The sequence below is a fragment of the Lepidothrix coronata genome, unplaced genomic scaffold (assembly GCF_001604755.1).
Source record: "Lepidothrix coronata isolate B3197 unplaced genomic scaffold, Lepidothrix_coronata-1.0 Scaffold23, whole genome shotgun sequence".
Lineage (NCBI taxonomy): Eukaryota > Metazoa > Chordata > Aves > Passeriformes > Pipridae > Lepidothrix > Lepidothrix coronata.
This window is the reverse complement of record NW_016690203.1, coordinates 2,137,375-2,161,305: the sequence shown is the minus strand read 5'-3', so window position 1 is coordinate 2,161,305 and position 23,931 is coordinate 2,137,375. Positions and strand designations below refer to the sequence as shown.

General features: G+C 41.0%; 1 protein-coding gene across 1 annotated transcript in view; it reads left to right on the top strand.

Moving 5' to 3' along the window:
- The window catches only part of NEDD9 (neural precursor cell expressed, developmentally down-regulated 9), a 39,368-nt gene that overhangs the window by 9,869 nt on the left and 5,568 nt on the right, over positions 1–23,931 (top strand). Inside the window, exons 2-4 of the mRNA XM_017808524.1 lie at positions 6,233–6,667; positions 22,173–22,274; positions 23,403–23,504. Coding sequence (XP_017664013.1) covers positions 6,233–6,667; positions 22,173–22,274; positions 23,403–23,504 — 639 coding nt within the window. The remainder of the gene's footprint in view (positions 1–6,232; positions 6,668–22,172; positions 22,275–23,402; positions 23,505–23,931) is intronic.

The following is a 23,931-nucleotide window of genomic DNA, read 5'->3' as shown; positions in this document are numbered from 1 at the left end:
CAGAGTGCTCCCTCTGAAGCTGCAGTCACCGTGACGCCCTGCTAGTGCAGCAGGCTCTTTCATACATGCTGTGGTAGCACTTCCTGTCTTCTCTGCTAGCTATCAACTTGAGATAAAAAGCAAGCATCTGCACACAGCTTGTTGCTGGTGATGAGTTGTTCAAGGTCTACACGTGTATGGGGGCTGTTATGGCCAAGCAGTGCCATTTTGTAGTCCATACCCTCGTCACTGCCCACAAGGACATGTCTAAAAACATGCCAGTGCAGCTTTGTGTGCACCAGATACTGCCTTTGCTGTTCACACTGTCTTCCTCCAGCTTTGAGGAGACCAGCAAAAAACGTTTTTCAAAGCTGAATATCTTGTTCAGTGACCTCTGTCCACTTCTGTTAAGTAGCCTTCATAAGTTGCTTGTTATAGGTAGACCTGTTACCTACTGTGCTTCAATAGTTGCTTTCCTTGCCAACGCAGCACAATAAATTCTTTATTCAGGGGCAGTGACAGTGAGAAACAGAAAAGGAGATGAGAGCTGAAAAGCACCGAGGTTAAACTGTCCAATGGCTCTTACACTGAAGCACTTGTGTCAGAAGGCAAGAGAAGCACAAACTTCCCTCTCTTCTAGCAGTACTGCTTGTAGTCAAACCATTTCTCTCACAATAAAACTCACTCTTGGTGGGTTTTCAGATCGGTTCTTTAGTCTCAGGCAAATCATTACTGTTGGGCTTACTGCAGCCATACAAGTGTATGTAAATGCTTAAGCGTACTTTGGAGTGGCAGTGATTCATTTTAAAGAAACCTAAAAGATGTGAATCTATATCAAAAATGTTATGTGATGGATAATTAAAAGTGACCCAAGGAAAATTAAGCTACTGATTTGTTCACAGACACTCCTTTGGGGAGCGTCACCCTCACCTTTCCTTCCTTTGTTCCTCCCTTCCTACTCCCAAGCTAGCTAAACATAGAAGAGAAGCTGTTTGTCATTTTAAGAAACAGTTTGTCCAGTAATAGAAAAAAGGGGTCCCACCCTTTTTCAGTGAAGAGCACAAGCACTTTTCCTAGTTTTGTTTGCACATAAACTCTACACATAGGAAGCAATATTTAAAAACAAGATAAAGCGGAACAAAACAATACACCTCATCAGCCAAGCACAGAGCAGGGATCAGTATCCTCATATTGCAACTCTCAGGGATGTGGCAGAAATTCTTTGAGCTTACGGTTGGTTGAACCTTTTCCTTGAGCATTCATTCACTGTGGAGCTGGCTGAGGAGTCAAGTCAGCAGCCCTGCGCTAAGAGCTTGGCACCGCAACACTCAACCCTTAAAGAGTCCATTGTATTTAATCTCCTAGCATGTAATTTATTATTCCTGTGTTTGCTTCCGTGGCTGTGGGCACCTCACACACTCTGGTTACCCACGTCACTGGATGTGTTTACTCTAACAGAAATAGTAGATGTTTCCACCACTCTCTTTAACTCTTGCCTCTTCCCTCTTCTGCCACTCTGCCTCATCAGCAAACAACCTCTTCATCCTCCAGACTGCACATTACAGAATTCTGTCAGTTCCCTTCACTGCAGAGAAGGCCAACCAAAACAGATCATGTTCTTCAAAGTATTTTCATGTGTCTTTATTGAGCTGCAGACATGTTAACCATCAATTGCAGTAGGCTAAGGAGAGAGTAGACACCTTTGGCTGTTCTATAACAGGCCTCATTTATGCGTCTGAATTTGGCATGTAATTCTTTCAACGTCTGAGAAGAAAAATAGTGTACAGAGTCTTTTTTTTTAATTTGGAATCTGCAAGTAGAACAGCTGACAGTTTTCAGAGCAGCATCTTTTGCTCTCAGTCAGGTTTCTCTAGGACACCCATCCTGGATGCAAAAGAAAGAAAAATCTAAGATGTGCAGAGAATACAAATTGCACCTTTCCAGGGTTTATCTAATGGACTTGCAACTGACACTAAAGGAAAACTCAAAAGTTTCAAATCCCAGGCTCACTTTACCTTGAGGGAGCTTGAAAGCTTTACTTTTGTCTCAACCAAGGTAGAAAGTTGGGACTGCAGGCACTGTGATCTGCATTTAATCTAGAGAGTATCCATTTCAGTTCTTTTAGACAGAGTTTCTGACACAAGGCATCAGCAAAGTCAACTGAGCCTTTTCCTGGGGCATGTTCCAGCTAAAATCCCTGGGGCAGTAGTCATTGGGGTCAGGCTCCCTTTCACTTTGACCTGCTGACAACTGAGATAGCACTTTGTTTAACAGAAGACTGAAGAACTTCCGTTTTTCAGTGATTTTACATAAGATGCTTTCTGCTGCACTCATGTGTCCAAGGTTAAGAGGAATTCAAGCCTGTTGAGAACGAATGTTTTGCCTGTAACAGAGTATTAACACAGTAGGGCCCTGACCGTAGCTTCAACTTCCAGACATCCCAAGTATTGCTAGCTAGGCTTGAGGATAGAAAAGCTGAACGGAATCTTTCCAGTCAACCATTAGTTATACAGAAGTGCTCCTTAATTGAAGCATGGCTGCTATAACACAGGGGGCTCAGGAGAATGGAGCTGCATAGAGACCACAAGTACTTTTGGATTTTGAGAAGGGCACGACTGCATCTCTCACAGAATCAACCAGGCTGGAAAAGACCTATCATGCAGTTAATTTAACTGAACCAAAGGAGGGCAACAGAGACTTCCATCCTTAATCTTATTAAAAGAAGGTGGTAGCTGCCATCATGTTCATTTTATGAAGTACAGTTTATTTCTATGACAAACCAAAATTTTTCCCCTGTATAACATCAGATCATTTCTCCCTACCATTACAGAACTTGAATCTGTAGTTCTCAATCTGTTGCCCTCCTTTTTTCTTGCTGTATTAGAAATACAAAGGGACTTCTGTGCTACTTGCCAGTTGTGAAAACAAGTTCCAGTACAATTTTCTCATTGCCCCATCTCTATCGCCGATTTGTTTAGGAAATGGCGAAGGTTTTTTTAGCACTTACACAAAAAGGTCACTGCTGTGTCTTCTCATATCAGATCTTAGTGCTTATTTGATGCCTGTTTCACAGATAGATGAGCGACATATCCATGTGTCTTCAGAGCAAGTCGAATTAATTCCGTATAATGCTCCCCATTCTCTGAGCTGATGAGAACAAGGAGAGGGACTATTGAGATATTTGCTATGATGCCCACAGAATCAAAAAAATAGTCAAATTTGTCCAATCAGTTGAGATAAAGCCCATAAATGTTGAGAGATATATTCGATCGGAAGTTCTTTCCGTGTGTGGAAAAGTAAAGACTACAGTTTTGATCAGCACAGCAGGTTAAAGGTACCTCTGTGGTTTTGAAAAGCTTTCCTGATGGCCTTCCGTGGTGACAGTTTCATTTTTCTCCAGAGCGACTCTGCTGAGTAATGAAAGTGACTGTGACACTGTTTCTGAAGCTCATGTTAAGCAATCCTGTGAAGGAAGAATGAAGTCAGGGAAATGCCCAAAACACAGATTTGCTTAGCAGGATCAGTGCCTTTGCTGCTGGCACCAAGCAACAGGCTTAGTGTTTCTGGTCCTCGTCCTTATTTGGTGGAATATTTTGCCTGGTTCACTGCTCCATCAGTGACTGGTGCTGGTGGCATGGCTCCGGGCTATTTAAAAGGCCTTGGGGAAATTGCTGTGAAACAAGTAGCAACCAATTAGTATGATTCACATACTGGTGCCTGAGTTAACACTGACAATGAGAATCTGAAGCTGTTTGCAGCAAAGAAGTTCTTGAAGCACATCCAGAAAGTATTAACATGCTGCGTGCCAGGTGGTGAGAAGGTCACTGGGACAGAGATAATGAGCAACTCGGAAAAATTCACATGGGAACTTTTATCTGCTCTAATTCTACCACCATTCCAGCTTTGTTCTGAGAATTGCTTTGCTGTAAAAGCTAATCAAGCTTTTCAAATACCTTTAATCACCAAAGTGTAGAAGAATATGCATTTATCATTGATTTAGCCTGCTTGGTTTGGGCCTCCCCAATCTAGCCACAATCTTCCTCCTTTAAACAACTCCTCTGTGAAAGCCTTCTTTAAATATTTTGTCAGTTGCACAGGCTCAGCTAGTCATGTTAGTAGATTTTGCCTGTGAAAGACATGCTAGAAAAAATGTAGAAAGATAAGAGATTAACTTGAATATTCATACTAGGCAGGGGCTTTTGCTTTATGAGCTCCGAGGACTCAGCTAAGCAGCCAGGTCAACACAGCAAGAGCATAGATGTAGTGTTCAAGAAGAGACTGCTGGTTTTGACCATGCTTAAATAATAGTTTTACAGTCCTGCCAAGGCATGGACAAAAATCGCTCTCTTCTTTATCTATATTCTTGTTTCTTAGTGCATTGTTACTGATGAGCTGAGTAGATGTACATCAGAGAAAATGGTGGGCCTCAGTCCTGCTGTTTACAGGGGAGTTCAAAATGGCAATCCTACTTTTCCAAGCCAAAGCTTAATTTATACTGACCTCATTAATGATGCTGATGAAAGGCAAAGCCAGTGTTTCTCATACATTTGAAAGCTGATCCTCCATTTAGAGAAGAGGAAACTGATCTCATGCACCCCATTTCAACACTAAATGTCTTGGAAAAAACATGTCGGCCTACCTTTTATGTGACATCTGAGCTTACCCTTTTTCCATCCACTAGTCAGCCCTGCGTACAGCCTCCTGACTGAGCAAGGTCAAATGGAAGTCTGCTGTCTTGATGAAGCACAGAGATGATGGGAAAACATAAGTATGTGTCAATAGGGAAAGATATAACAAGTGAGGGATAAAAAAAAGTTCTGTTATAGCCAAGGAAGAGGATAAATATGACAGATAAAAACACTAAACTGTACTCGACACTATCCCTTTAACAAAGGGAAGATGAATGTTTAAGACAGCTGCATATCCTTTTTGGTGGATTAGTACTATTTCAGTTTGTGTGCTGCATCCAAGTATTTCAGCTTGAGCGCTACAAATTCAGGGCTCCGTATATTTTTTCAAGTGCTTATGATTAGTTTATAACCATCTCTGCTGAATGCCTTCACTGAAAATCAGGCAGTCATGAAGCAGTTGTTTCCAACACGTTTGGAAATATCACCAGAGCCAAAAAATTAAATGTTCATGGCCTTTTTGAGGGGTCCAAGAATGTTAATACAGACAGCCTGCCTACTTTCCATTGAATACCTTGGCCAGTTACTTAGAACTAGATGTGCCATTCAGGCCTGCAAAGGAAGAGGAAAGGGAGCTGCTTCCATCTGTGATAGAAGGTGGTGCTTATTATTCTTAGTAACACATTAGTAACACGTCAGTAACACATCACAGACTACAATCTTACATCAACTCAGAGTTGGCTTAAAACTTCTTAGCAGGGGTACTGCTGGTAGCACAGCCACAACACTTGGGGTAACTGGGCACATTATTTTTTTTAAATAATGTTCTCTTCAAGATCTTTCTACAGAAAGTGGGACTCAGAGGAACTATGTCCTTTGAGGTTGTTTTGGAGGGATTTTTTTGTGGTGGTGGTTTTGAGGCAGTGGGGGGAGGAAGCTCTTTGCCTATTAAGCTGATGCTGTGCTGTACTGCACCACCAAGGAAGTTCACAGAAAGAGTGAGAAGGCACAAAGCCATGTGCAAACACAAGCATTGTAGTTCAAAACCTGTGACATTTTGTCAGTTTGTATTTTAGGACAGTTTTTCTCACCAGGTGGTCTACAGATCCCTGACTTTAAGGAGCCTGCAGGTGTCAGCTAAGAAAAGCCAGCTCCCTGTCTTTACCTTAATGGGATCTGCACCCCCATGGAAAGTCTTTTGGGACCCCGCAAATGTAAAAATGTTTGGGAAAAACTGCTCTGGATTATGTCCCTGAGAGTCTTGTTCAAGTTTTATTTTAAATAGCAGCTAGTTAGCTGTAGCAGTACACAGAGAACACTTATATGGAAATCAGTGTCAAGAGATGAAGGGACAAGCCCTCATTCACAAGAGCACCTTAATGCCAAGTGCAGAACTCTCCTGACTTCCTGTCCATTCAGGCCAAATAAAGAGATTCCATCTGACCCGCTATTACTACTGGGACAGAAAAATCCTCTGCTGCCTTATTTTCCATGTTATTTTGATTTCCTGCACACTTCTTTTTCAAATTCTGTTCTCTTTTCATGTCACCTAGAATGTGCTTGAAAATTCAGAAAAATTCTAGCTTGTTTGTTCATTTGCCGTTCTTGCTCTTCTTTCTCCACAGAATCTTATGGCAAGAGCCCTGTACGATAACGTCCCCGAATGTGCAGAAGAGTTGGCTTTCCGCAAAGGAGACATTTTGACGGTGATAGAACAGAACACCAAAGGTCTTGAAGGATGGTGGCTCTGCTCCTTACACGGCCGGCAAGGCATCGTCCCAGGCAACCGTGTGAAACTCCTGATAGGTCCAGTGGTACAGGACAGTCTGTCTGGCCAGGATATGCCCAGCTCAGGATTGATGAATCAATCTTTCAACCAGCAAAAGATCTACCAAGTGCCAAGCTCACAGGCACGGGACCCTGTCTACCAAGTGCCACCTTCCCATCAGAATCAGGGAATTTACCAAATACCCACTGGTCATGGTCTAGTGGGACAAGATATTTACCAGGTGCCACCCTCCATGCAGAGGTGTGCTGATGGTCCAGCTCTGACTAACAAGGTGCGTGCATTTGCTTTTACTTCACAGCTCCAAAGCAGCTCTCTTGTGCTGCCCACCAATGAAGTTGTTAATGCCTAGTGCCAGCCTGTGGACTGATTAAAAAAAAATAATATATATATATATATATATATAAAAACTATATGAAGTTATAGCAGTAACTTTAATTATTTATAATTAAACTAAGCAGCTTAATTTGCAAGGGAGATACACAGTAGAGCATTTTGGAGCTGCTGCTAAAGGTGAGGGGGAGTATGTGATCTCACATCCTCCCAGGCTGAGGCACATCTGGCCTATGGCCCTCTTGCATTATATATTCAAAAGCGCTGCTGTAGCAAGATTAACTCTCCCACATATTAATGAACAGTTACATCATCTGCCCAAGTAATTTTTGTTTAATTAAAAATTATATAGTGTTGCTGGAGAAGTCCCAGTGGGTCTAAACTATAAAGAGGAATACGTGATCGACAAGAGCCATACTTGTGAGGGAACAAGAGGATGATGGTAACTAGGGATGTTTGAATACTGAACCTAAACCTTGTAAGAGTGCATTTACATTTACCTACAGCTAAATTTCTTGATTGAACGTGAGAGCTGCAAGAGCTCCATGATGCAGCCATTACTGAAGCAATTGACAGCTCCCAAGGCTCCAGTGAGTGGCACTGCATTAAGTGGGTCCCCCTTTATTCCTGCTGTCCTTCTTAGACTCTCCCCATCTCCTGCCACTCCTTCATTTTACCTTAATAAGATACTTGCCAGGTACCCTGGTACACACAGTGCACAGTCACACTGGTGGAAAAAGATTAAGGAAGATACCCAAGGAATGAAGGAGATTGTCCTGGTCTTCCAGACCCCTTATTACAAAGCCAACAAGAAGTTCTTCCATTCCCTCCATTCCCAGTTCAACAGCTTCAGCTATTGGCTATTAGCATCCTTCTTACCTTTAGAGTTTAAGGCATGGCATTTATATCAAGGTTACCTGAGCAGATGGCTCTTGTGAGGAAGTTCTTGTCTGTTTTAAACTTTGATCTCCTAATTCAGATTGGCAAAACAGTCTGTTTCATGTTTTTCCCCCACCTCTCCCGCAACTCAGCCTTTTTCATATCAGGCCTTTGGAAGACATCTTCTAATGCTTTTATTTCCTTGTTATAATTTCATTTTCCCTGATAAGACTAAATGGATTTTTTTTCCTTCTGAGCAAGAGAAAAAGATCTGTGAAACTATTCCAAGTCAATTTATAAAGAGGTTTGCTTGCTCAGCTTTTCCACAATTATGCTTTCTAGGGTGTGCAGGAAGATAAAATGAGAAAATTGCGCTTGCTGCACAGGCAGAGATAGGAGCTTTGTTGGAGCAATTATATGGGTTTTCTTGACAAGTCTCACAAATTTTTTCTCCTTTTCTCCTTTCCCTGTAGACTAGATATAGTGAAATGTTTTTCAGAAGCAGTATTGTTTACCTATCCACAGTAGCATTTAGATACCCTCTAGGGTCACTGAGCACCTGGTAAATGCGTATTAATGAGACAGCAGAGAAGAGATCACATTTTAGTGTATGTCTGTAGGAAACATTTTACAGCACTGAATGTTTTACAACCTCAGCTATCCATCTTGGGCCACAGGAGCTTCACCGTACTGCAGAGCTGCACTGAGGTCTGTTGAAAAACCCAAGCTTGGAATAGTTTTAGGGCCTGACCTGCCTAAATGAGTGTTAGGATAGTTTGCTTAGCATAATACCTATGTGTTTGTACACTGCACAGAAAGAATTTTCCAGCTGCATGTGAAATCTCTTCTCCCTCCTCCCGCCCCCTCCAGCTCCACTGAAAGTAACAGGACATCCTGCATAAACCTGGTTGCTGCTAGGACTGCGTTAAAACCCTCGAAACACTGAGAAACTGAAAGCTTTGTTTTAGTTTAAGTGCAAACTTCTTGTTGAGATGCAAAAATCAGAAGCAGTGAAGCACCTGTTTTCTCCAAGTTTCTGCCTAGAAATTTTTTCATCAACCTTGAATATGCATTTTTCTGAATTCAAGTCATCTTCTGTAGAAAATTAAGATTATTTGTCTGCCTTATAACTTGCTTTCATTTAACTTCTTGCAACCTATGACAGGCCAGCTATGCTGCATAAAAAGAAATGGCTGCGGTGCTAAGTGTAGAATAACTAAACCCATACATTTATAAAGCATTTTACCCTCATCAAAGTAGATATCAACCTGCTTAGCGCTAGCTAATATTTGCTACTTCCTTTAATCATGACTTAAATTTATTTAGCCTAAGAGCCCTTGGTCTCAGTATTCACTGTTTATTAGCGGCAGACAAACCTCACGGCAGTGTTCTGCTTTGATCAGAGGTAGACATATCTCTGGTGCTTTGGAATTGCTTAGTTCTACACTAAATAGAACCCACTGGGATTGAAACCATGGTATACAAGAGAGAACTGTAGGGTTATTAGTAAGGGTGGATTCTGAGGTAAAACATACTCTGTTCTTTGTCATCCTAACCTTGCTAAACTGCTATTTAATGCTAAAGCTGCAACTCTCTGCTAATGGGTTTGTGAAAGAAAAGCTTAATTAAAGAGAAGCACTTTAGCGCTTGTGTTCTTTGTCTGAGGAAGCAGGCCGTCCTCCAACTCCTCCTCCTCTAGGGATCACTAAAAACAATCCTTAATATTAAGGAAAGCTGGACGTCTTGAAGATTTAATTTGGGGAATCTTTGCTTTGTCTTTCAAAGATAATTAGTCTCTTTTGTCGGACTTGTGACACCTGCTCCAAAGGCTTAAATGAACCACTTTGCCTCCTTCCATCAGCGGAATCAGCTGGTCAGCAAGCTGTGTGTTTTGGCAGTTTTAAGGACTTTGAATAGTTTTGCTATGAGCACTTCTTATATGGAAGCCTTTTCCCTTCCCGTAGCAGTAGCTAGAGAAGACGACCATGTCCTTTAGACACCACTCTTAAGTGGGACCAGCAGCAGTTTCTGCCCTATCCATTTCTGCACGTCTGCCTGTTTTCTTTGTGCAGATGTGTGGCTTGGCTGCCATACAGGTTTTGCAGGCAAGACTTAGGAACTATAGTCAGGCAGGAATTGTCTAGCCTCAAGCAGCAGTAAATCAGCAGTGGGCATGTTATTAAGCTGCGCTGAGGTAACGCATCTTGTTAGCCAGAAAGGCAAAGCGAGTCAAAAAGGAGTCCTGAGGCAGGTAATTACAATGATTAATTGATTCTGACCAAGCTGGTTGTTGACAACAGAGCTGTATTGGCTCCCTCTATCAAATAAAATAGCACCTTCTAAAACTCACCCTCCCAATGACAGAGATAATGAGGGACAGTTTAAAATTAGCCTTGGTTAGCCCCAAGCTTTTATAGATGTGCTGCAAGTTTAGTCACAAAACGGTTACACCCCTAAGTGTGGAGAGCGTCTGAGGAGCGTAAAGATGTGAAAGCTGTATCTTAGAATTTATTCCCTGCTTGTGTGCTCTGCCTTGAAACTTACTCTCTTTTGCTGCAGCTAGCAAAGAGAAGGAACCTTGAGACATTCAGGAAACCTGGATTTTATCCTTGCTGCAGAATTCTGCGTGGGTTTTAGTGGTGTTTCTGCACCTCATCTGTGAAATATGTGGGTTAATTATGAGGGAACTCATTCTGTACAGATTACTTTAAGAACATCCTCTGGGAAAGGTGCTGTCAAAGCACAAAGTTTTGCATCTGTGATTAATCATTAGTTCACACCTAAGCTTTAAACTGGGGAAAGCTACACATGAAAAAAAGTCACCGGCATCATTTAAACACTCTTTGTCTAGTTCAGTGTTTCCCCTGGCTGGTCTGTTGTGCTGTCTCTGCCATCCTGAAAATAGTATTGGCCAAAAATTTTAAGGGAATTATTTTCTTGTTGGAAAAGAGTTTTGCAGATTCTGAAAGCTTTCTGTAGGAACCAGTAGCTCTCAGGAGAACTGCTGATCAAGAGAACTGCACAAAATAGAATGGGGCTTATGTACCACAGCTGTTTAACCAGGGAAGAGGCTGCACTGCAAGCGTTACCAGCCCTGAACAACAGCTCCCACGGGGCGCAGACTAACTCAGGCAAATAGAGATTAATGCCTTGGAACATACCAGCTTTTTTGTTTGTTGGTCTGTTTGAACTAGAACTCTGCAGTTCAGGAAACACTTAAGAGTTACCCACCTTCTAAAAGTGGATAGAGCAGAATAAGGGAGGAACTCATCTTCATCCCTGGCCTATTTCCAAGTATAAATATGTCCTTGACAGATGAAGGGTTTCACACCCCGCCATCCTGCTAACTCTGCCTTTTTCAAGAGGTCACTGCCTTCAGCAGGAGGCTTGGGTAAAGCATGGCTAAGGGAACAGACCTTTTTCCCTGGTCTTTATTATTATATTTTTTATTATTATATTATAGAGTCATGTTGGTTGACTGAACTAGAAAGTGGAAATGCCACACCACAAGCAGCACCACCCCGACAGTTCCAGCACAGGCTTTGGTAGCAGGAGCCAGTTAGCCCCATTATGACATTTTTCCTTCCAATTAAATAAGTACTGTCTTAGCTGGGAAGAAACAAATGGTTGCGTGTAATGTTTGTTACAGAAATAAGCCTGCCTTTACATTATTATCAGTTTTTTTCTTGCCTGTTTTCATATTTGTGAGGTAAGAAGAGACATACATTAAGCACAGTAAAGAGTTGTGTGGCAGATATATTTTATTATCAAAAAGAACTGGAGCATATGTAGTATTCTGCAGTTTGTCAGCAAAATGTATTTTCATTCGAAGTTAGAATAATGTCCCCATTTACCCTCAAGTCTGAAGTACCACAGTTTCCTGTGACAGGGTTTACATAAATTATCCAAACAGTGATCATATAGTCCTTTTTTTTTTTCTGCTTTCACATTACAAATTCTATTTTGGGGATTTATGCCCCTCGTAACAAAATATTGCTTCAGTGGAAGAAGTGCTGAACACACAGGAAGTTTGCTGAGTACAGCAGGAATAGTACCACATACCTCAACACTCAGTGCTCTGTTTCACAAAGTGTGCTCTAAAGGATGAAAATCTCTCAAATTAAATGCAAACTCAGTGGTTAAAACAGCACACAGCCTTTTTCTTAGACTGAGGAGTTTCACTTGTAATCTTCCATGTGACAGTAATAGAACAGCCATTTTACTGTAAAATTTAGTGCAGTTAATCTATTCTCAGTAGTCTTCATGAAAACTGAGTGAAGAAACCCTGATCCACAACTCAGAGTAAGCAGTAGTTATTCACTGATGTGATTTGTAGAGAAGTATTATAAGAAAAAAGCTGCATTTTATTAGGGTGAGCAAACATATGAGCTCAACATTACTCCCTGTTTCTTTCTGAGTGCAGGGCTCATTTTAATCAGTTCTATTTGTAGACCAGAGGCATGCATTTTTCCCCTGGAGTATCACAAAAAAGGCCAGTACTGTAATCTCCTCCAATAACCAAGGTCTCCCGGGACACAAATCTCTCTGCACAGGCACAAGCACAGGATCAAACCTTTAATAAAAAAAAAAAGAAAAAAAAAAGAAAAAGAAATAAATAATAAACAGGAAAATGCAAGCTTATGGATTCTTTTCTTGGTGGTTCAAAACCTAACTGGAGCTTTGGCTGTGTCTGAAACCGACACTAAATTTGGGTAATCTAAATTTCCCTCTAGGTACTAAAAACTAAGCACAGCAGCAGAGCATTTTAGAAAAAAATTCCACACAAGTGGAAAACTGATTATTCAGAAAGTGAATCTAATCATAAGGAGGAAGTGTGGTTTATGGAGATAGGAAATGAGTAGATGAAGACAGGTTGCTGACCGTAAGAAAACACAGTTGTAGTGAAACCTAAGGCTTGGCAGGCATTCTGTGATTTTGGAGATGTTTTGATTTGGGGGAAGACTAATTAGCACCAGAATATCATCATTCCACATGTCTGGCATGAAATGTTTCAATTTTTCTTTTTTAAATAGCAGTGATAATACTGCATCTTTTTTTTTTTTGGTTGAATCTATATTAATCTTTCTCCCCAAACAGATTTGTTAGAGTGGAAATAAAATGAAATTAATATACTTAAGTTCTAGAGAGACAGGCACCTTCTGTAAGACAACCCATCCCTAATCCATAAAAGACAGTAACATACTCCCTTTGGGTCTTACCATCACAACTTTTTCATATGCACAATCAGTCATGACTGAGGTCTGATATAATTATTGTACAGATGCAACAAATAATTAATGGTGGAGTTTATATCTGTTTAAAAGGTGTCTATACCTTCCATAAACTTGCCACAGCAAGCAGTGCTAATCTAAACACCGGTTACTAGGAGCACTTCTCTGTACATGTGCCCAGAGAAACCCATGCAAAAATGGAGCCAGAGTATAACTTGTGAGCCAGAGAACCTCTACAAATCAAATTAAATTGAACTGCTTCCTGATGGAAGGTTTTATTTGCCTACCTCTCTCAGAGTAACATGGTTCCCAACCTAGATGATTTAGAGACACTTCCGTTGTTTCTACCCAAGTGTACCTCCAAGAACACTCTTGTGGAATTGAAACTCTTTGGCAGTGCTTCATCTCAACCATTTTTTTGCCCCCTGGGAAATGCCGATTCACAAAAACTGAAATTGTTGACGGGGAAGGATCTGTTCTGAGAAATGTCTTAAAGGAAGGGGAACGAAGTCATGGAAATACCCTATTACAACAATTCCCAAATGAAGCTTTCCTCCCCCAACTTTCAATTCAATATAGGAGGAAAGAAGTAACACAAATAAGATGAAGCCCCTCAAAAGAATTAAAATTAGTTGTTTGGACTGAACCAAACTGGTTTATTGCTTGTGAGCCTTTAGGATTTTATGTCATTCACAACAAGACACTCTCTGCCCTACCTGTCTCACCACCTCATATTCTCATCCTTTTTCTTTCTTTCTTGTCCTCCTCCAAACTTGCCCTAAATTTTGGCTTCTGTCTTTGAGAAGAGACAGAGTATTTCCAGCATAGAAAACACATGCATGTTAGCCAAATGGTTCTTCATGTGACAACCTTTTTATAATGGGAAGACTAGAGAGACTGGGATGGACAAAGCAAAATGCTGCTTTTTTATCATGGGCAAGATACCCAAATGCTGAGGTGCTGAGTTTTGCCACGTGCTTTTCATTAATCAAAACTGCAGCTCAGATTTAATCCCACGTTTCCAGAGAGTGCTTTAGCAGATACACATATTTCTCCACTAAAACTTATCACTCAATAATTTGAGGGGTTTCTTTCTCCATAAGGTCCATCCATAGACATTATTTCTGAGTGTGTGCCTGTTCTGTCACTAGTCCTGTATGCATCAGCTCTTTAGCCCTGTTGGCCAATGCACACAAAAATGATGATGTCACTGTCTGTCTGAAAATGAGTAATTGTCATGGGGATGCCACTGGTAAAACTCTTAGCAAGAGCGTTGAACAACTATCCTCTTTCACACTCCTCTTAAAAATGCTGATGATTTAATAGTACTGAGTATGTTTTGCTTATCTCTCTTTTTCTCTTCCTTTCCTCTGAAAAAAATGGGACGCTCTCAGAAGTGTTGGTTTGACTCTCTTTAATCACATTTTGTAAGCAAGAATGACTCTTACCAGAAGCTAGGAAATACCCCTTCCCACTCAGCCTTGCAATTCAAGGCCAGCCAGCACCAAGCCTGTTCCACTGAAGCAAGCAGAAATGTTGTTCATAACACAACTGGCAGAAAGCCCCGGAGTTGATGTGAGAAAGAGCAGGAACAGGTCATGAAAATATCATAAAATAAAGAAAAAAAACCCCAAGTACAATCTTGCCAGTGACAAAATTGTTGAGCTTTTTTGTGCTTTGTACTGCTCACTCAGGTGAGGTCTGGAGAGAGAGAGAGAGACCTTTCTATGTGCATTAATTTGCAATCATGAACTCCAGTAAGCAAAAATTCAACACTGTCATTCAAAGCTGCAGTTAATGCAAGTCAGTACCATTCCACCGCACTTAATACATCCCTGTCATTTTATACTAGTCAGAATGTAGGCCATTTATGTAACTGCACATATTTTTAAAAAGGAATTGTTTGGAAAGACAATAAACCTGCACTTCAGTTTTAGGAAAACTACAAAACTGAAAAACAGTGTAATGACCCTGCTTTTGTGTGCTGGTTAATGGAAGAGGTCGCACTAGAAGTTAAAACATCAGGATTAGGCTAGTTGCAAAGCAGTGGGCTGTACCATTTTCACCAGCAGTTGAGGGTTTGAATCAAGGACAGCTTGTGATTTCACACTTTTTATTTTAAATTTGTTTCACAGCTTCTGCTCAACATCTTCAAGACTCACAACCCAAAACTGGTATAAATCTTGTTGAAATAATACCACCTCAAAAGCAAGACACCCATTTCCATTACTTGTAGTTATTTAGATTACAGTAACACAGGGTTGCTTTTTAAGGCTGAGCATCTACTGGTGAGGGAGGCACTTCATGGCTGCATTTAAAAGTTTCTATTTAAATGCCTGAGCCTGCAAAGGTAAGCATTTTTAATTTAGCTCAGTGTGAATCAGTGACATCTGGACATGCTTTAGCACTGAAAGCAGTTACAGTTACAGCAGAATCTTCATAAGTAAAGGTCTTGGACAACAACTGGACAAAAAGTAGAGGAGAAAATAAGCAGTATTTTGAAGATGAAAACAACATAAAAAAATAAATCAGTTATGTATCAGTGTAGCATTTGTCATGTATTCTTATCTTCACACATCTGAATATTCTAAGAAAATTCACTGGTGAACACCCGCTCAAAGACAAGCAGAGGTGTCTCTATGCGTGTTGTTGCCGCATTTCTTTCCACCTCGCAGTAGAGCTGATAACACACTCAGCCCAGAAAACTAATACAGGCATTTCTGTTGATTTTCTCTTGCCTTGCAGAAGCATTTGGACCCATAGCACTAGAAACAACACATAGTTGCAGCTACAAGCCCAATGCATTAGAAGAAATGCCTCTGCAGGCTTCCTCCTCTCTCTTGCAGCTTGTGAACCTTGATCAAAGCTTCAACAGTTCAGTCTTGACAGGAAATACTATACTAGAATGTTTTATAGTGGCCCAATGTTCATGCATTATTTAGGTTAAAATAAAGAGTTATGAGTTCATAATCTAAGACCTATAGCAACTTATAAACCCAAACATTTTTAAGAGCGAGTATCCTTAGCACATGTCAGAGAGAAGCTCCAACATTGACTCACTGACAGCAGGGAAACACTGTATGTCATTGTATATAACAGAGAAATAAGTTTGCTCTTTATTTTCAGAGCAGACAACAGAGAGCGATGCAATAGATATTACTGTCAGGAAATTCATTATCGTTCACTGGATATCTTGATGCAGCTTACAAAAGACAGGAGTGGAAACACTATGTGCTCTCTGTAAAAAGGACAGAATTTTAGCCAGCTAGACAGATTCTTTCAAATATCCTGTGTTTTTTAACATAACCTTCTTGCAGCTCAACTTATCCACAGAAACTTTCCCAAGGAAAAAAACACCAAAAACATTTAAGGAGACACGTGTGGCTTCCTAAGTACATGCAGCAAAACTGAAGGAAGGACCAAGAGGTGGTTCACTGCCTGATCTGACACCATTCAGTGGCTCCTGCCACTGCCTTGCAAAAGGCTAGGAGTTCAAGAAATAGGGATTAGATTTTCTTCCCCTTAATTCTGTCTGATAATGATTTCCCCACATTCTCTTTGTCCATTTCATGCTCCTTACAAGCTTAAAAGAGCCCAGGTAGCTGTTACACATCCACTTAACAGGCTCAGGAACAGAATGTCAATGATTAATAGTTTTGTATTAAATTTATAGAAATACTTTAAAACAGACAACAAACATGATTTTTTTCCATTTACTTGCATTTTGATGAATTTTTCCCATATCCAGGCTTTATGACAGCCCCATTTTATGCACCACCACTTGGCCTCATCTGGGGCATAACTCTTCCCAGGGTAAGCAGTGAATGGCAGTAGCTCATCAGCTGCTGAGGATTGCCCATGGGGTGAAGAGGAGAACATTGTGGGAGGAAATATGTTTTAATACAGTTCTTTATCCAGATTTAAAATACATATACAGGATTTGCCTCACATGCCTCTTCTTTTCCACCTTCAAAACGCTCTGATCTATTTTAGGTGTTGCAGTCAGCAGGCATCAGTAGGTTCTTGGGGTTAAGAAACCATACGGGGAAATAGCAAGCTGCCCTTTTCAGCTCCCCTCTCTGCCTGTGGTTTGGGTGCGGCAAAGTGTTACAGAGGTGAAACATACCTCTGCTTCAGTTCTCTCACCTGTAAAACTCACTTGTTTCCCATCATTCTGCATATCAGGCATCGCAGTTCATGGGAACAGGCCATGTTATGTCCTCCACGGTACTGCTATAAATTCAGAGTAATTTTGTTTGCTTCAGTAAGTTTATTTGCTCTTTGTCCTTGTTAAACAATGTAAACTACAGTGGTGTGTATCTGCTGTAAGCACGAGAATGATCTTGTTGTTGCCTTAGTTAGGAATGTTCTCTATTGCAGCCTAATATCCGTTTTAATCCTAGAAGAAATAGAATGTTGGGGGTTTTTCCACTATATGTAAGAAAGAGGGATTTAATGAACCACAGGACAGGATATTTTGTAAAGTACATGCACATTCAGCTCTTTTTCTTGGTTAGGAACGTGCCATTGGCATGGAAAAGGCTCAAGTAATTGCTTTTGGAAGAGCATGGTCTTCAGCAGGAACAGAACAAACTTTCTGCTCAATTGTCTGTTTTGCAGTACCGAAAGTTTGAAGGCTCATTACATGTTTCACCAGAGCCAAACCTGGTCCCTGTTAGTTGCTCTGCATAGATTAAGTGGTTAACAATGTTTTGAGAATGTTGGGCTAAATAGTTTGTGGGAACACCATCTGTTTCCTTTAACACATAAACAAGGAAAATTGCTGGTTTGAAATGCAGGATTATTTAAACTTCGATGACCACAGGCATTCTTAAAAGAGAAGAGGTAAAAGGAAAAATAATCCTCATGAGGTATGAAGTTCAATGACATTTGTTAGAAAATAAATTTCTGAGTACCAGACAGGACTGCTGTCCCTGTTCTAGAAGTGAGACAAGGGGAATGTTTTCTTTGCAGTCACCTCCTTCCTTTTAAAGTCCATCTTCAAAAGTTAACTGCCATCAAAAATGAAAACTGTAAAATATGGTTCAATAATGCATTGAAAGGGCTGAGCATCCCACCCAGAAGCAGCAAGTTTAATATATTTATATTAATTTATATAATTAATTAATAATATTAAATAATATTATTAATTAAATTAATAATATATATTAATATATTATATATTAATTTAATATATTTATGGGTGAATATCCAAAATCAAAAGTTACTTTTGACTGGGTTTGGTACCTTTCTTACTTCATCAGCCCAGCTACCTTTCTCTTCCTCATTCGGAAGAAGCAGTGCAACCATGTGTTCTGACGTCCCATGTGAGGTCACCTCTTGGGGAAATGAGACTAAGAACAAACACTCCTCATTTTCACTTTGTCAGGTAGTGTGGGTATTCTTTTAATTACAGTTACAAAATGTTTACTGGAGATAACATTTTGGTGATGAGCTGCTTCTGTTGTGAATTGACTAGGAACAGGCAGTCCAGAGGCATGTTTAGCTTAACAGAAAGGGTTGGAAGAAAAGGTACAACAGGAAACATTCTTGTACTCAGTAAAGACCCGATTAGCATCTCCAGGGAATTTTATGATGAAATTGTTCACAACATGTTGTTACTGGACAATAATCCTCCACACAGGAAAATATACCTGAGTCACTGGAAGAAAAAAGTTGTTTTTCATGTTATCAACAAACTTTCGTTGTTGCTGGGTTTCTTAAGGTCATACTTTATGCCTTTCATATAGCTTTTTCAGAAGCCTAAAAAGGAGCATTTTTATTTGGAAAATAAATGTCACCTAAAGCAGAGCGGCCCTGCAGACAGCTCAGGTCTTCTGTCCACAGTCACTCATGTAGGCAGGCTGGACTCCTGAATACCCAGAATCAGGCATTTTATGTTTTAACCTCTCACTTCCTTTGACAACAGCTGGAAGCACCCACAGAAGGAGTTTGTTTCAACCGAATAAAGGAGTGACGCTGTTTGACCACTGCTTCAAGTTGGTCAGGTCTGGGAGAGTGCAAAAGTGTCAAGACAGATGATACAAAAAGTGTAACACTGAGTAAAACTGGCTTCCTTCATCTGTCCTGTCTAGCCTTAGTGTAGTTTTTTAGAATTGTATCACAGCACAGTAAATAAAACCAACAGCCTTGTAGTACTGTAAACCTTTCATACGGCATCTGGTATGTCAGCATTTTTTGAAAAATGGGAAGGGTCTCTAAAGATGAGCTACAAGAGTAAATGCAGCTGCATAAAACTCCTGTATGCAAAATGAGGGAGAATCTCTCTGCAAGTGCTGAGCATGAGCACAGCTTCTCTTCCATGTGTGTTCCAGGCTCCACCGTGCAAGGATATCATCTGCTTTGCAACCAGAGATTCTACTTGGAAAAGCAGTGTTTACCTACAACAACCATGTTTAACAAGAAGAGCAAGTGATTTTACATGCATGTACTTAGGGACGTTGCTTAGTGGTGGACTTGGCAGCATTAGGTTTGTGGTAGGACTCAATGATCTTAAAGGTCTTTTCCAACTTTCTGTGATTCTATGGCGTATTATCTGTGCTGCTCAGATCACCTCCCTTTTTATATTAGAGGCTTGTGATTTTGCTCATAGAGATTAATTCTCTGAGCAAGAAGAGAGTGGTGGTGCCTTGTATCCTGGATGAGTTTAGTCCTAAGATGCATAGGACAGTTACTGTCGAGCCTGCTTAAAGACGCTTCTCTAAAGTGCTGTGCAAGCCTTTGAGAACTATGGTGTCCTAAAGCTTCTGCAGAGGTGCCATCTGTTGCCTTCACGGGCAGGACTGTCAGAAGCATCACACATCTGAGACCTGGAGAAGATCAGGTCACATTTTACTCCTGCTCTGGATTTAGGATATAGTTTGGCTTCTGGAGTAGAACATAACTGAGCAAGGAGTTATAAAAATTTCAGACTGAGGGACCAGGCTCCTTTTTGGAGCCTGACATCGCCTGACTCCTGCTTTGCCTGGCTAGGCAACAACCATCAGGTAAAGCAGAGACAAACCGCAGCAGTGCACTGCTCCCTACTTCAAGGACTGCATGGAGCATTTTGCTGCCTGCCCTGAACACCACATTGTTGCTTTTCTCTGGGATGGTCAAGCAGTTTCCCAGCATATTAGCAAGCAGCCTAATGCCACAGTGTTCACAGCAGCAGAAGGGCTCATGGAGATGGGCTACCCAGGAAATGGCCCTTTGCTTTTTACTGTACATTATCTGTTCTCCCAGACGAAAACTTTTGAACACCCAGTGACTCATTATTGAAGCAACTTCATGACTGTAATTTTTGAGTCCCTGGAAGGAACCTCTGAGTAAACATTGCTTAAAACCAAATCCTTCTGTTCTTGCATAGAAAGCATTTGACTGGCAGCACACAGCTGGGAAAAAAGAAAAGGATGCAAAATATATATGTCAAACTATGCTAGTCTGATCACTAGCCCTCACTGCCAGAAAAAGCATGAAGAAGTGATATTGATACAAGTTAGAATTTTCTCAGGCAAACAAAATAATCCCAGTATTACATGAGAGTGGCCTGGGAGGGATAATATCTGAAGTGATCCATTATTGGAAGCTTCCAGTAACTTCAGAAAGAACTTCTTTAGAAGTTTTGCCTGTAGATACCTTTTACAATGCAGCAGGTGACTCCATGAAAGAGGAACAGTCTCTCATAAATGTAATACATTTTTAGATTATTTAAAAAAACCCTGTACATATGTAAGCCCTATTAACCACACACACAATATAGCAGGAGTTCTCTCACTGAGAGAACTGATCCAGCGGTGAACTGACCCAGCTCTCTGGAGACTGTGTCACTTCCAGTTTCTGTCTTCAGTTGCTAATTCGAAGAAGAGCAGTTGCAAAACCCACTGTCTTCCCCTACTGCCAGGCATGAATGTTTCTCCTTCCCTAAATGCACACACAGTCAGTGCAGTGGGTGGTGCTGCCAGGAGCACTGCCTTGGGCTACTCACTTTGAATCAAACCTGTGTGCTAGTATGCTGCTATGGCAGCCACCTCAGGGGGAGGATTCAGTGATTGTTTCATGGTACAGGGACAGAGATTGCCCAGCAATGTCTGGGCAGCAGGAGAAAAGAAGGAAAGACTCCATTGTTAACACAGCAGAGAGGAGGCAGCAGGTCAGCATGAGGGAATTTCCCTGAAGACCTCAGTCAAGCAAAACTCACTCTGAAATCTGGCTCCTTACAGCAAAAACTGTTACAGGTTTTTGACTGAGCATTTGAGGTCTTGCATACATTTTCAAAGACAGTTAGGTAGCTGTGGTACAAAACTTTCCCCAGCTGAGTACAAAGCCACATTTTGTACGAGCCTGTGTAATTTGCCATTTTATGCCTTTGGGTTACAATATTTATATTTTTTTCTTAGAGCTAAATAGTACCAGCAGAAGTTAAGTTGTCAGCCTTTCTACTACAAACCCAGCTCTTTTTTGGGGTTAGGTAACATTTCTTTTGTACCACATTATACTGAAATTCTGCCGTGCAGATGCAGTCCAAGACATAAGGCATTTATTTTTCACAAGATTTTATTTGAAGTCATTATGGTAGTTAATGGTTTACAAAATGTCCAAAAAATGTAAATTCTAAGCTTTTTTGTTTTTCAGAGGCTGTTATTTCATTATATACTTGAAGAATGGCTTAACATTTCTCATCTCTTAGCTGCTAACATAGAAGAACCAGAGACAGCAAAATCAAACGTCCTGCTTTGGAAGGTTTAAGCTTAGCCTTTCTGCGTAAACAGTTTTCAAAGCCACAGCTCACACTCAGTTCTCCAGGATGTTGTGCTATGGAGCACAGTAACATAAGAAATCCTGCCATAGTAGGTGGGAAATACCTCTGCAAGTAAGGGAGTAGACTCCCAGAGTGTAAACCTGGTATATAAAGCATCTGACAATAAGTGGGGACACACACTTATTCAGATTAGCATGTACACAGCCCTGATCTCAGCAAGTGGGTGGCGTAACCATCACCTCGTGTGGTCTGTGCTAATGGGAGATCAATGGGAAGAAGGGACCAAGCTCTCAGACCTGCTGGAGAATCTGTGCTTGACAAATGGAAGATATTGTAGGGCAGTAGCAAGCAGACGTGTCAGGACTGGTCTGGAAGGAAAAGATGGTGCATTTGTAGCTACTAACAGTCATATTTGGTGTTCAGCTCTCAGAAGTGTATGTAGACTGGTGTTTCTAACATCGCCACTTGAAGCGTGAACGTTAATAGGACTAGATTGTTTATACCCTGTGCAGTAACAAAGAGAACATGCCAAGATCCTCAGAGACTTACATTTCCTTGTTTTCTTTTATCCACAGGTAATAACTCCAGTGAGGTCAGGACAAGGTTATGTTTATGAACTCCCTTCCAAATACCAGAAGGATACCTACGATATCCCCCCTGTTCGCCCTCTCCAAGGGGTAGGTACCAATAAAAGTGCCAACAGGGCTGACAGGGCACAAAGGGTGATGAATTTCTACCAGAATTTTACGAGCAGTGCAAATTCTCTCATTTCAGAGGGAAAATATGTTTTAATTAGATGCTGTCTGAGATTTGGCAGCACACCAAACGCAAAAGTCCCATTTGTTCTCTGTGTTTTGATCAAAGAGTATATCTAAACAGAATAAACTTGCTGCCTGGGAACAGTTTTTTTTCTGTACTTTGTTGTTGCATAGTTGACAGTAATTCACTCAGTAAGGGTAAAATTATCGCCTAGATGAACAGATGCTATGCAGGGAGTTGTTTTCACCACATATCAACTGCGCCATATCACTGAACTTGAAATATATCTTTGTTCAGGGAACACCTTTAGCATTCAATCCCCAGGACCAGAATGCAGAGTGGATGCTTGCAGGACCTGTAACTCAACAACCCTGCATCTCTCCAGAGCTCTCTGACAGAGCACCTCCTTGAGGGAATAGTGTTGAAATCCAAAAGTACCTATCAGAGATTGACACCGATTGACTGGAATCATTAGGAAGTCTGGGTTAAGAGACATTGAGATAGTGGCCTCAGACCACATGCAAAACCCTCTGTAATGTAGGACAAGCCACCAAGTCCAATGCTTGAAATACCTGACAGCTGTACTGTCTGCTAGAAAGACAGCTCACACTGCACTTGATAAAGCAGATGGGCAATGCCAACAGGGACAGCATTAGTTTCAGAGAGTTCAGGGTGTACTAGTACGAGCTTATTCCTCAACCCCTCTAATCTCTGTCAGTATGGTTGTGATCAGTTCTGGTCACATGTGCTCCCCTGTTCAACCCAGGAGATACCCATAGTAGACTGACCTTCATTTAACTCTCAGGATGGAAGTCAGCTGTGACTTCATCTCTCCAGCCTGCTGTCTACACAGGTGCCCAGAGGAGACCTAGCAAAGTGCATTTCCTCCCAACTGTCCAAAATCCAAGCAGTTCTCCCATACGAAACAAGCTAGAAGAGCTCTGATCGTGTTCGGAGTGTTTGAGAGAAAACACAGAAACTAAGAAAACTCACCTGAGATCAGAGCTTTCCCTGAGGTGACTGTAACCAATTTATTCTTTCTTCAGGTATATGACATTCCCCCCACATCAGTTAAGGGGCCTGCACTTCCAGTTCACATGGGAGAAGCAAAAGCTTTAGGAGTGTATGACATACCACCTGCCAAAGGGGTAAGTATTACTCTGTTTCCACAAGATCTTGTGTTTTCGTATCTGACCAAAGACACGTTGAAACAAGAGTCCGTGTATAATCCTGAAGGAAAAGGAGATTCAGTACTTCAAGGATTTCCTTAGGTTCTTAAACTGTTAAAACTGGTAAAGTGAGGCACTGCCCCAAAATTAAGGTTATGGACTATAAATTGATAATTAGACCTACACTATTTTTGTGGCAGCATGCTATCTATCTCTTTGGATTTTGCTGCTTATGACAATTGCATCAAGATAAATGATAAAAAGTGAGATGTTAAAACTGACTCTGAGTCAAACTCAGGGTAAGTAGCTGACTCTTTGAAAAGCAATAGCAGATCTTCCATCCCATCATTTTATAGGCCGTATGTAAGGTATAACCATGTGTTTTTCTAGTCAGAGGTTTCATGGT